Source organism: Penaeus vannamei, chromosome 1 (genome assembly GCF_042767895.1).
Source record: "Penaeus vannamei isolate JL-2024 chromosome 1, ASM4276789v1, whole genome shotgun sequence".
Lineage (NCBI taxonomy): Eukaryota > Metazoa > Arthropoda > Malacostraca > Decapoda > Penaeidae > Penaeus > Penaeus vannamei.
The window spans coordinates 16963236-16978235 of NC_091549.1; the positions used below are offsets into that span (position 1 = coordinate 16963236).

The 15000-nt window shown below is 31.6% G+C and overlaps 1 protein-coding gene across 1 annotated transcript in view; it reads left to right on the plus strand.

Moving 5' to 3' along the window:
• Nos (Nitric oxide synthase) overlaps window positions 1–13501 on the plus strand; it is a gene marked incomplete in the record, with an annotated part of 229042 nt that extends 215541 nt beyond the window's left edge. The window contains 13 exon segments of the mRNA XM_070118634.1: window positions 2893–2928; window positions 4836–4997; window positions 5292–5466; window positions 5868–6003; window positions 6285–6363; window positions 6592–6785; window positions 6940–7109; window positions 7297–7507; window positions 7801–7888; window positions 8374–8498; window positions 8737–8879; window positions 9186–9377; window positions 9557–13501. Coding sequence (XP_069974735.1) covers window positions 2893–2928; window positions 4836–4997; window positions 5292–5466; window positions 5868–6003; window positions 6285–6363; window positions 6592–6785; window positions 6940–7109; window positions 7297–7507; window positions 7801–7888; window positions 8374–8498; window positions 8737–8879; window positions 9186–9377; window positions 9557–9766 — 1921 coding nt within the window.
• Window positions 13502–15000: the final 1499 nt, after the last annotated feature.

Consider the following 15000-nt stretch of genomic DNA (forward strand, 5'->3'; position numbering starts at 1 on the left):
AATTATGATGATAGTAATAATAATAATAATAATAATAATGACAATAATAGTGATAATAATAATGATATTGATAATGATAATAATAATAATAACAATAATAATAACAATAATAATGATAATAATAATGATGATAATAATGATAATAAAATAATAATGATAATAATGATGATAGTATTAATAATAATAATAATTATGATAATAATAATGGCAATAATAATAATGATGATGATAATAATAATATTAATAATAACAATAATAATAATGATAATGATAATGATAGTATTGATAATGATAATGATAATAATAATAATAATAATAATGATAATAAATAATAACATTAATATTAATAATAATCATTATGATCATAATAATAATAATCATTATGTTAATAATAATAATAATGATAATAATAGTAATGATAATGATAATAATAATGATAATGATAATAATAATAATAATAATAATAATAATAATAATAATAATAATAATAATATTATTATTAATAATGGTTATTAAGAAAATAATCATTATAACAATGACAATGATGATATAGTATCAATAAGATAATAATGGTAATAATAATTATTCCTACAATTATAATCATTATCATTATTATCATGAGAACAGTAATAATAAGAAATAATAAATATTATTATTGTTATTATTATTATTATTGTTAGTATTGTTATTGCTAAAATATCATTATGATTATAATTATTATTACTTTTATTATTATTATTATTTTTTTTTTTTATTATTATTATTATTGATATTACTTTTATTGTTGTTATTATTATTAATATCACTACTATTATTGCTCTTATAATAATGATAATGATTGTGATGATGATGATGATTATGATGATGATGATAGTAGTAATAATAATAAAACAACAATAATAATGATAATAATGATAATAATAATAATAATGATAATAATAATAATAATGATAATGATAATAATAATGATAATGATAATAATAATGATAATGTTAATAATATTAATAATGATAATAATAATGATAATAATAATAATAATAATAACAACAACAATGATAATAAAAAAAATAATAATAATAATGATAATAATAATAATAATGATAATAATAATAATAATAATAATAATAATAATAATAATAATGATAATAATAATAATCACAATAATTATTATTATCATTATTATTATTTTTATCATTATTGTGATAATAATAATATCATTATTGTGATAGTATTAATGATGATTATGATAAGGATGATAATAATAGTATAATTAGCATTATCATTAGTAGTATGAGGTTTATTACTTACAAAAATAGAAGTAGCGTTTGTTATTATTACTGTCATAGTTCTTTATTATCATTATTACTCTAATCATCATTATTATTAATATTATGATTGTTATCACTTTTATTATTATTATCATTATTGTTATCATTATTGTTGTTATTGTTATCATTACAATTTTTATTATTATTAATATTATTATTATTCTATTATTATTAATTCCATGATTATTATCAGTTATTTCTATGGTTATCATCACTGTTATGATTATTAATAATATCATTTTTATGACTAAAAGTAATAATAGTACTGTTATTATTATTATTAATACTATTACTATTTTATCACTCTTATTATTGCTTATTTTGATCATTCTTATTATTGCTTATTTTGATCATCCTTATCACTGTTTATCAATATTATTATTATTACTATTATTATCATTATCATTATTATCATTATTATGACTGGTATTGTTATCATCATCATTATTATCATTACTATTATTTTTTTGTTGTTGTTGTAATGGCGAATATAAATAATTGTAATGATAATGATTGATGGTACTGATAAATTAATGATGAAAAGACATCTTTGACATTTCTTAGGCACAATTTGAATATTATAGGTACTTTTACTCCCCACTTCTTTCAAAGGTTATATACATAACTGTATGTATATAACTGATGTATGTATGTTCTGTTATACATTATATGTAATAATTTCTTTGAGCAGTGTCAAGTCTTCCAAAAAATGTTTTTATGGTTTAACCCTCTCTCTAAGCTTGAGATTCTTTCTTTAACTAATGTCACAAATATAACAACTGTAATTATAATTAGATCTCCTTGATAACATTGATTAGTATAATACTGATTTATACCCATCAAGATTTTTTTTTTAGATGTTAATTCAAATATCTCAGGCTTAGAAGTATATCTCCCTTCTCTGGTCACAAGTAGCGGATACAGATAACAATATAATAATAAATGGATAGAATTGGTGTTTTGTGGTGTTTTGAGGAAAACAAAAATTGACTGTTACTTAAATATGCTCCAATGGACTTGCATCTCTCACTTATTTCTGTTTATAGGGGAGTGGCTTCTGGGTTTTTTATTTCTTTTTTTCTCATCATTATTACTTATGTGCATTTCCGTCCTTTGGACATATATATTCTTCTGCTGCTGTTATGCATACCATTTTTTTTTCTTTTATTGAGACAATACTGTATTTAGTGTTCCTTTTAGGTGTTTTAGCTTCTACTGACTTGATCTCATAGAAATGTGTTTTGCAGTGATGGAATTCTCTGAGTGTCTGATTTGCATTGATACTTGAAACTAACCTAGGAGAATGTTTGTTAGTTTTACATCCCTGGCTTCCCTCATCAGACTAACATTTTACTCTCTGTGGATGCTCCACCTCTGGCCTGGAACTGACCAAAATGGGAAATGTTACAAAGCAGCATGTTTCTACTTCATTTATTTTTAGACTATTTTGCAGCAGGGATGATGATGGTCTCTTTTGGGCCATTTCTCAGTTCATAGGCAGTTTTTAAGTATCAAAGCTTCTTATGAAATAGCCATCATTGTGCTTTTGCTTGTCTCCTGGTAGTACGTCGTATTGGCAAGACTACTCCGCACACAAGAGGTGAGTCGGAGTGACCCAGTGTTTGTCTGTGCCTGAGGTCTCGTCCTGCACACACATGTAATTAATCATTTCTCCCCTTGTAAATCTCTACTGCACCTCAGTTCATTATAGCAGTTTGCGGATTACCTTTCTTGTAAATATGCATATTCACCAACCATTTCTAATTTCCATATATGCTTGCCATTAAACTGTATTAATCTGATAGGTCTTTCAAAATGAAAATTTAGAAATTTATCTAATTCACTGTTACTAACTTGAGAATTCATCATTTACAAATTCACTAGTGATCCACATGCTGCAGATTAGATTATAAACATGGAAGTAAATACAGGTTAAAATACTGCCAATGTCAATTCCATAACCCAAGTTTCAGTCAACCTGCTTACAGCTAGCACATTGCTTTCAAGCTTACCCACATCAGTACTGCTTTAAGTGTGACTGTAAATTGTATTAATATTTGCATTATCATATTTAGAAAGCTCTCATTGTCTTAACAATGGTTTAGCTATACTTCATAAGCTTTTTATAGGCTTTATGTATATCTAGTTAGGTCTGATATAGTAAAGAATTATGTGTAAATAGATTATCAAAGATTCTTTTAAAAAAATGGTTATAGATGAGTCAGATCATGCATGATATAGTAAGTACACTATCAGTCAGAATTAGCAAGGAATTTGTTTCTTTATTTTATTCTGAATTGTTACGATTTAGATTTTGAACTATGAATGGTATTTTATCCCAGTTACTGATTGATAGTGGTATTTTTCTCTCACTAACCATAGGATGCACCCATGAATTCCCATTGTGTGATATAGCACCACTTATATTCATATAGAGTATTAAAAGTGGCTAACTAGATAAGTGCTTTTCCATAGACCTTAGCTCTCTTATTACATATACATATAGAAATATTTACAATAGTGTTGTGTAAATTGACTGAGTGAACATAGATTTGATACCAATAAACAAGAATACACTTAATTACATATATCAAGCATATGAAAGAAGTTCCATTTGAAAGTTGACAGTGTGATTTCATGGGTTAGGATCTCATATTATACTGATTGTGCTCTTACTCTTACTTACTGTGCAGTTTAAAGATTTTAGATAGGTGAATTTCAGGACATGGGCTAGTTTCCTTGGGGTGAAAGCATATAGTATGTTTAAGATATTATAGCTAATATTTTTATTACTAATTACAGAGCTTAAAAGTGTATACTACCATATGAGAAATACTGTTAACATCAGTACTCTATAGATATAAAGTCAGGCATATAGGGACACATGACCTTCAGGGTAATATATTATTCTACAGTTTTTATTGAAATAATAATCAGGCAAAAATATTTATTTTTGTTCAAAAGAATAACAAGTATGTACATACACAGCATACAGGATTACACTGTATTTAAAAAGGTATAAATCTATCTGGATATTTCTTTGCATGAACTTTAGATATCCAATTTAGATTTTTTGTTTGCATCCAATATATTAGTTAACTTAGCAAAGCATCGTGTAGGATAATGTGTCCACTTGAATTATACACTATTTTTAGTTTCTTTATAAGAGGATTTCAGGTTGAGCAATATCATTTTATTCACTTTAAATCCAAAATATGTTTACATGACTAACATCTGTCAAGAAACAAAATCTTGTACACAAGTATCAGGCAGACTACAGATTTATAAAAAATAATTTTCAAGTACTTGATGTCATTTAATTACATATTCACTCTTAGTTTAAAATTACATCGATGAAATTTACTTTTTTTAAAGAAAAAATATATATATGATTAAACAATTACATAATAATGCCTTCATTTTGACACACTGCAGCGGAGTGCAATCCCCTGCCATAAAGCCCCCTCCCCCCCCAACTCCCATTAACCTTAAAACGGGTGCCAACAGCATGCACCGTAGTTTGTCCTTTATGAGGATGAACAGCTTGACGGAAGGAGCTGGAGCGCCCTCGACCCCCCTGGAGAACGGACTGGCTTCTTGCAATCTACGAGGATCTATCACATCAGATATCATGTCTGAGGACAACTTTGGACCTCTTAGCAATGTAAGGTATGTACAGAGGAAAGGAATTGTTTCTATTTCTGTAAAATGCATACTATTTCATGTTAGTTTTGGTGTATACAAGAGCCATTTACATACAATTGTTTTACATACTAGAGAAAGAAAAAATATATGGTACAAAGTATTTAAAAAGGCAAGTAGAATATCACATACTTTCACATAAACACACACAAACACAAGCAAAAAGATATATTTTACAGCTAGTCAGATAACACAAGCAGAAAATGATCAGGAAAATAGATTTTAGAACCATGTCTAATGACAACCTCTTCTTATCCACAGATTTGCCGTTTTTGCCCTAGGCTCGAGTGCTTACCCCAACTTTTGCGCCTTCGGGAAATACGTGGATAACCTCTTATCTGAGCTGGGTGGAGAAAGGCTGATGAAGCTTACATGCGGTGATGAGCTTGCCGGTCAGGAACAAGCCTTCAAGCAGTGGGCAGGAGATGTGTTCACGGTACTGTGTCTGAGAGTATTCTCTTACTGTTTCTAATATCCTGAGGTTTGTTAATCTGTTAGCATTATTAATACATCAAATCACATAGAGTGAATGGAATAAAGGGAATTCATTTTCAGTGAATGTAATTAATATTTAGTAGTAGTAGTACTGGATATTGATTTTAAGAGAGTGAAAAGTAGCTTTGTATTTATGAAAAGTAATTGATTTTTCTGGAATTCAACTACCTTTTTGGGGAACTGATAAATATTAGAAAAAATATATATATGTATATATATATAAATAGATATATAGATAGATAGATTCATGAAAAATCATACAATAATTTTGATCCATGAGAAAGTTTTATGAAAAATGTGTTTTTGTAGAAAGAAAAAGATAACAATTTCCGATTCTTACAGGTTGGTTGTGAGACATTCTGCCTGGATGATGACGTTGCCATGAAGGAGGCAACAGCTGCTTTGAAGATTGAGGCCACAGCTACTGCTAATAAGATTAAATTGGCACCATGTACCAAAACTGATGCAATAGATATTGGTAAGATATGATAAATTTTCAAATGACCTTTGCAATATGTAAAGAACAAAAAATTGTTTTATATATTGAGTATATGGGTATGGACAATACATTCAGTAAAAAGAGGATTCTCTAACTTAATTCAGGAAGATTAGAAAGTAAATGAGCTACATATTAGACCAGTCAATTTGAAAATATTGCTTTGCTTGAGATTTTGAATTAATATCCATTGAGGTAGCATTCCTAAAATAATCTTTCCTCTTCCTTATAACAATGGGAAAATGCAATTTATTTCAAAACAGGACTGTCTCGTATGCATGGCAAAAGAGTTCGGTCTTGCCAGGTGCTGGGTTCCAGGAACTTGCATGGAGAAAATGCCAGGTGAGGCTTCAGTTAAATATTAATACCATTTAATAGATCTATATGATGGACTATAATCATAATTTGTTAACTTAGGAAAATATATATATATAAAGACAAGTGTGAGTAGTGTAAATGAAAATTTGTTTTGCTCAAATACACATAGTGAATGTTATCCCTGGTAAAAAAGGAAGATAAAGATACCAGTTTCCAGGGTGATTATAGTTAACATATCCTGTTACTTTACAGTCGATGGACACAACAGGTAATCATTGACACTGGAGGTATCAATGAACTGAACTACTCGCCTGGAGATCATGTTGCCATTCTGCCTGCCAACCGTAAAGAACTCATCGATGCTGTCCTAGCACGGCTGGATAACTGTCCCAATCCAGATGAACCAATCCAGGTTCAGGTCCAGAAGGAAGTTCACTCTCTCAATGGTAGGGATGCTTTGTTGCAGTGATAAAAGGATATTAAATGTTCTTATCTATATCAGGCATGCATGTTTGGATATATGTACTGATGTTTTTTCGCTTATTACTAAAGTATATATTTCATAGATGTATATTTTCTAATAATATTATGTTTCAACAGGTGTCATTCAGACATGGGAGCCTCATGAGCGACTGCCTTCCACCACAGTAAGGGAATTGCTTACACGATACTTAGACATCACAACACCACCAACACCGAACTTCTTGCATCTCTTAGCAGAGTATGCTTATGACAATGATCAACGAACACGCCTCGACCAGCTGGCAACTGTGAGTGATACAGGAGATTCACTTATTAGAACAAAGTGCAATAACTGATACAAATATAAGATAAAAAGATTATCAAACAAAAAGAACAAAATAACAAATAGTAGTAGTACAAGTATATCTTAAATTATTTTGTATAAAAGACTACCTATTAACTTCTATATATTTTTCTGTCCTCTCATCTAATCAGGACCCGCATGAATATGAAGAATGGAAGCATCTAAGGTACCCACACCTCAAGGAGGTCTTGGAGGAGTTCCCCAGTGTAGTACTGGATGCGGGACTCCTTCTGACACACCTCCCTATCATGGGCCCAAGATTTTACTCCATCAGTTCATCTCCAGATGCACATCCCGGCCAGATTCACATCACCGTTGCTGTTGTCATTTACAATACTGAGAGTATGTATATTATAGATTTTAGTGAATTTAGTGATTACCAAATATAATAAAACTGCTAGTGATGATTTTCTTAGTTTTTGTCTATCACAAGTAAGAAATCTATCATATATCAAATAGATCTGATTCTTTATACAGTAAGCTTGCAGATTCAATACACTGATATTATATTTTCATATACTACAACACACTTTTCCTTCTACTTAAAATACAAAATTACTTGCTACTGGCTCATTACATGTTATAGGCACAAAAGTTTCCATATATCATCAACCTAATGACAAATTCTCTTACAGATGGAAAGGGACCAATACATTATGGTGTTTGCTCTAACTTCTTAAAGGGAATCACAGCTGGTGATCACATTGAGCTCTTTGTAAGGAGGTGAGTGTTTGATTGATCTGTGGTAATTCAGCAAGGATAATCAATATTTTAGTGTATATGTATTTTATGGTGATATGATTAAACTCTGAGAAAGGAGTAGATGTCCAGTAGATGAACAAGCAATATTAGGTACAAGACAAGAGCTGGCTAAGGGACAGGGATGGGCTTAGGTAAACCAAATATATTACCCTGCCCACCTAATATCCCTGATCTGTAGGTTACCCACCACCCAATTGCCCCACTTATTATTCCTACCATCCCATCCTAATACATCAGGCTAAAACCAGCCCAGATTGGTATCTCTGAAGTTGTGTTGAATTCCGATTACATTTTTAGCCAAGTATTACACACTAATGAATAACAAAAGAAAGATAAAGGGTAGAATCATCAGAATAAATGGAAAACCAGATTTTGATCATCTAAGAATCTACACAGAAAAAGGGAATCTACTAATAAATATCTGCATCATTACTTACCTCCCACAGTGCATCCAGTTTCCACATGCCACGTGACCCAAGTGTCCCCATTATTCTTGTTGGACCTGGGACAGGAGTTGCGCCATTTAGGGGCTTTTGGCACCATCGTCTTTACATGCTGAAGCACAAGAAAGGTAATAATAACTTGTAGGTGGATGTGTCTCTAATAGATTGCAGTTTTATTCACTATTTCAATGTAGAAGTGATTTTTAGGTAATTTTTTTATTCCTCCAAATATCCATACTAACAATTAATTTTTTTCATTCTGAAGATAATTCATCTTATTCTAATACTATTTTTTTATTCTTCAAGAACTATCATTTTGCATTTTTAAGTAATTAAATTAAAAGATATATCTCTCGAACTTATCAGAAAATGCTGGTAAGATGACTCTGTTCTTTGGATGCCGCACACGAGCTCTTGATTTGTATGCTGATGAAAAGGAAGCTATGCGAAGGGCAGGAGTCCTCTCACAAACATACTTGGCCCTCTCTCGTGAACCCACCATCAAAAAGGTAATAAAATACTGAAATGCTAACAAGTATTTTGGTCATGAGACAGTTATTAATTTTGTCAATCCATTTATGTTATAACAATTTTTCTCAAAATACATACAGAAAAATAAATCTTATTCTTTACAGCTTGTGCAATTTCTTATCTTTGATTCTAATCACCCAAATGCTCATATGCTTAAACTTTCAAGACCATTGTAAAAGGTCAGTCACCCATCTCAAGGTTGTTACTCTGATTCATTAGTACTTTACCAAACTAATATAATGATGTCTGATAAAATATACTCCTTATATTTTTTAAATTCCCAGACATATGTCCAGGATCTCCTTGTTGGCGTTGGTTCAGAGGTGTACCGTCAAGTTGTAGAACAGAAGGGACACTTTTATGTATGTGGCGACTGTACCATGGCCGAGTGTGTGTACCAGAAACTGAAGTCTATTGTCCAGGAGCATGGTCGCCTTTCTGACCAGGAAGTGGAGAACTTTATGCTGCAGATGCGGGTATGTATTGGTTAAACAGTTGTGGAAAAGGCAGATCTCATGTAACAAAATTCTGAATACTTATAATTATGCATAGAACAATGTGATGTATATAATAAAGAGATACATATATACCCAAGTAATGTAAACGGGTGTGCTTGAATATTATACATTATGCATTTTGTATCACTTTTTTATAGGATGAAAACAGATATCATGAAGATATCTTCGGAATCACACTACGTACAGAAGAAATCCACCGACAAAAGAGAGAAAGTGCAAGAGTGAAGATGTCCTCTTTCTCTCAGGCTGGACCCCCAACCCCTCCAGTGACTCAGGCTGCTACTAACTTTGTGCAGGAGGTAGCTGCAGGTACCGATGGAGGGTCCACAGCAGCGCCTGTTGAATAGGGACAGTCTCGGGGGCAGATCGGCTTTTCCAACACATGTTTCTTTTCCACATTTAAGAAATATTCAAGGTTATTCATTGATAATCTTGCAAACAACATAAAGCCAACATAAATATTAGTAAACTACAAACAGGAAATGGCAATTTTATTGTTGAATAAAAATCACATGAATTTAAATTGATACATAACAATGCTAATGGATTGTTTTGATATATTTGAAGGAAACTTCCTTTAGTATGATTATTCCACTGATATTTTATGAACTACCATAGAATTAACATAGTACATAGCTGTTCATCAGCATCATAGATTTAGTTTACATATCTCATCTAATTCCATATTACTTTAGTTTCATAACTGTCTACTTTTGCCACATATGACAAAGTAAGAATGTTTATATATCAAATGAGAAAATACCTTTTTCATACTTATATTTCAAATCATCCATTCAGTTTTGTTGCAATATTTGGTTACAAACTAGGAAAAAAGGTTTGTCAGCAGTAGAAGAGGAAGTGAAATATTTTGTATGAGGTATTTATAAGGAGGCAAAGATGTTTTGAATGTAAAACACAATTCTATCAATTTGCACATGCATTGATCATGAGTGTAGTCTATAGAAACTATTTTCCATCTCATCGTCCTTTCCACATCAGTAATGAATAATTGGGTGTCATGTCTTTGCTTCTTTGACTTTCTGGAATGCTATATGTTTCCAGAACATTGCAAACTTGTGCTCACTTACATACTTAACATTCCACACTGTCTACACGCTGAAGATTTTCCTTTTATTTATATAGAAATTTTCATAAAACTCATCTCAGTTCTTCAGCAATCCATTAGTACTCTACTTCACAAAAAAATAAAAATAAAAATAAAATAAATAAACAAAATGGTAAGGAAAGATAAATAAAAAAATATATATTATAATTAAAAATACTTCTCCTGTTTGATAGGAATTGCATTCTTGAAATTAGCCACAGCACATAACCTTGGATAGGCTGGTCTGCACTCGAGGAAATGTATAGTCAGTTGATAACTGATCTCTTCATGATGCTAGTAAACAGAAATTGTTTATAGCTATAGCATGGAAAAAAAGAAAATCTTTTAGATTCTTGTTTTTAATAGTTCTAAGTCTTTTGAATGTTTGTAACTTTAAGAATTATTTGTGCCTTAAGAATTTGAGTTATGTTAACTTTTTAAGATTATGAACTTTACTTTGTTATTAGGGTACCAATGGAAGATATACACAATACGGTTTGTCAGACATTAGATATTATTTATTTCTGTGTTACATGTCTGATTAAAGGGGAAAGAAGATTGTGACTGAAATTAAATATCATAATGCCACATTTAGTTCATTATATATCATTAGACTGAAAAATCTTTCATCACTGATTTGAATTTAAAAAATACCTGGAAAAAATAAGGAAAATTATATGATTAACTAATTGTATCTGCAAGAGAGTATAATTTTTTTTCTTATACTATACATAAATCTTTGTTTATATTTCTCTGCCTAAAGAATGAGCCATTCAATGAAGTGATTAAAGCTGTCATTAATGAAGCATATTTGTATGTATATGTATGTGTACCATATGTATGTATACATATTTGTGTGTGTGTGTGTGTGTGTGTGTGTGTGTGTGTGTGTGTGTGTGTGTGTGTGTGTGTGTGTGTGTGTGTGTGTGTGTGTGTGTGTGTGTGTGTGTGCTTGTGCTTACTTTTGCAAGTCATGTTGCATATTCAAACTATTGCATAATCTTTGTTTCATCCATTTACTAAAACGATATATAGATTATTTTGTGAAAATATAGAACTATAATACAGTAAGAAGTCAGTGTATTACATTCTTTACTATTTTTCATTCTATCTGTCCTATTACATACTATAAAGAGTTTGGAAATATGTAGCATTTTTGGGAAGACTTTAATATGCATGAAATTTTAGCTTATAGTCACTTAAAACTAAAGAAAATTACAAATTATAATACCAATTTTCATCTGATCTTAGTGTACAGTAATATATTTCTTTAGTCTATCTTTTGGGCCTTATAGATATTTAACTTAAAGGTCAATTTTTCTTGAAGCTGGTAGCCAGTATCATTCACACAATTTTTGCCATCAATGCTAGTGCAAATGAATAATATTTTACCTCTAAAGAAAATGAGCTCACAGTCCCATGCACTAAAGTATTATATTTAATTTAATGTTCCAGTATTTCCTCTCTGCACAAAAGTACTATTAGTGGATAGCTATAAATAGCTAGATATGTAAATTCACGCTATTAATTCATTGAAAACATTTAGTGCACTCTGAATTTTTTTCTTCTAGTTCCACTTTTATATCTAAATTTATTGTGCATATTACTTCCTAATCTTCCTTTTTCAACGAAATAATATCAGGTGTTGATCTGTGTCAAATTTGCCTGATGGGTGACTTATATATATATATATATATAGAAATATATAAAAGTCTATATATTATACTGTCAGTGAAATGTATAGATAAAATACATGTTAAAAAATCATTGCATTTCTTCTACTGATTATTGGCATAACCCATCATTTTATGGGATTTCTGATGTACATTTTTTGTGGTGTATCAGTGTTGCATGACTTTATTCATTTTTCTAAGCTCCCATATATGTTTGAAGAAGGAAAGCACATATAAAATTCAAAATGATGATAATCATTTCTTAATGCATAGGATTCATATTACAAGTATGAAATAAAGGCTGTGTTTTAGAGTGAGAAAAGTCTGTTTGATATGACATTATATGAGACAGACTATGAAAGTTTTGCATACTTAAATACAGTACTGAATGTATCAACTAACAAAACCTGAAAGTGATAACTGTAATTTGAGACATATATGAGGTATTAGAACCAGTAAATTTGCAAATATCATATTTATATGCCAATTGGGAGCAATGATTACAATCACTGCAATACCATTCCTCTCTCTTTTTTAATTTGTGTGTTTTTCTTCTCTTTAATGAATTTCTGTGTAAAATGTTGCTATAACTTCTATTTCTTGTAAATAATGTGCTTCTTATATGCTTCAGCCTCTCTAATATTACAAAGTATGTGAGTATCAGAGTTTGATACAGTTTTAAGGGAGATATAGGCAAAATTTGTTTCTATCTAGTCTTCATTTGCCTGAACATAAAAGCAATCATGGTGCCAAGTTGCATTGTGGAGAGTCTAGACATGCTATGTTATGCTTCTGTTATCATTAAAAGAATTTAAGTGTTGGTGTTGAGACTGAAGACTTTTTTCAGCTCTTTCAACTTCATCTTGTTTGGTTTGGATCCAGTGTTTTTCAAAGGTAGCACTGAGCAGTATTGCTGGTGATTTCATAGATGGGCTGCGCCATTGGGACCTGTCTATATATAGTGGGCTTGAGGACATGACTCCACTTTGAATTTTAAATAAATGAAAATAGTTTATCAGTTTTGACTTTCCCAGAATATTGTGTATTTTGTGATGCAACTTCTGTGATCTATAATCAGCATTTGTTGGAACAGAAGTTGTAATTATTGTACAAGATTATTTCTATATTACATTTATAGTTGTATACTGTAAGGCATGACGTCCGTATATGCTAAATGCTATGCAGTGATTTTTTCCTCTGATGTGCATGTTTTATGCATATTTAGTATGTTATTTATGGTGATTTTCAAAGATAGCTGATCTTTATCAATTTATTTAGGGCATAATAAAATATATTAGTCAAAACAGAGTTTCTTTGCCTTTTTTATGAGGGAGAATGAGAATAGTAAATGTATTTTCAGGAGCAAAAGTCCGACTACACCTGCAACCTAGCAAAATGGCAGGGTAGGGGGACATGGTTTGTTGGCAAGTGCTAAGTCTTTTTAGCTACAGTACCCATCCTTATCATTATTATTACTATCATTGTCATTGCCATCATCATTATCATTATAGGGTAGACCTGGGTAATTGGTTATTGGTTGCTCTGCTGTCCACTGCTTACAGGTAGATAAAGGGGAGAGATTGCACAGTAAAAGAGATATGGCAAAGTCATGATGCCCGTTGGTGTCCTTACTATCAGACTTTTGCCTCATAGTCCAGCAAATGAGACTTTTGGAATTACTAAGCTGTTAAGATGACCGGTTAATCCCCAACTGAACATCACAGACACTGTCCTGGAGGCAGTGGAAGTAATTTTTCTCGTGCTGTTCTCACACTCCCAAGGTATTAAGTAATATATCAAACATAGTTCTGACTATGAATTGTCTACAGTGTTTCAAAGAACCAAAGAGAGGGATAGGTTCTCATGAATTGTGTCTGTTTCTGTCTGTATGAGTCTCTGCCTCTCTGTTTGCCTGGCTGTATGTCGGTCAGTGTATCAGCCTGTCTCTGTATGTAAATCTGTTTGTATGTCTGCATGTGTCAGTCTGTTTGTGCTCATCTGTTTGCCAGCAAGTCAGTGTGTACATCTGTCTGTCTGTCTGTCTGTCTGTCTGTCTGTCTCTCTCTCTGTCCGTTCGTCTGTAAGTCAGTCAGGTAGTCTGTCCGTCCGTCCGTCTGTCTGTGTCCATCTGCCTGTCCATCAGTTTTTACTTTTGAGCACAAATGTTCAAATTTTCACATTCTACTTCGAGCTGTTATCATTAGAAAATCAGATGGATCTTTTCAGCAACTTGGTTCAGTACTAAACCTAATCTCTGGCGTTGGCGATTTCAACTCGATATCGGCAATCTTGACGGTATAGCAATGACAGGGGAGAGAAATGTCAATGTCACAGTGGCGAGCAGAGAAGTGGGATCCAATTAGAGGAAATAGAGTGATTTTGAAATTTACATTTAAATCGATTAAAAAGTTTATTTCATGTTTCCACTGCAGTGGAATGTAAATAATGCGTTTACATTTGTAAAATATCTCCCTTCCTCATAATATTTCTCAGTACTAGGTCTTATACAAGAGTTTTTGGGACACAATCAAGGAGTTGGCTCCGAGCATCACCGGACCTCTGCACGCCACTGCATTGGCGGGACAGCTGTGATTTTATATCTATGAACGTGTACATACATACATACACGCACGGACGCACACACACACACACACACACACGCACTAACGCACGCACGCACGCACACACACACACACACACACACACACACACACACACACACACACACACACACACACACACACACACACACACACACACACACACACACACACACACACACACACACACACACTCATAACTG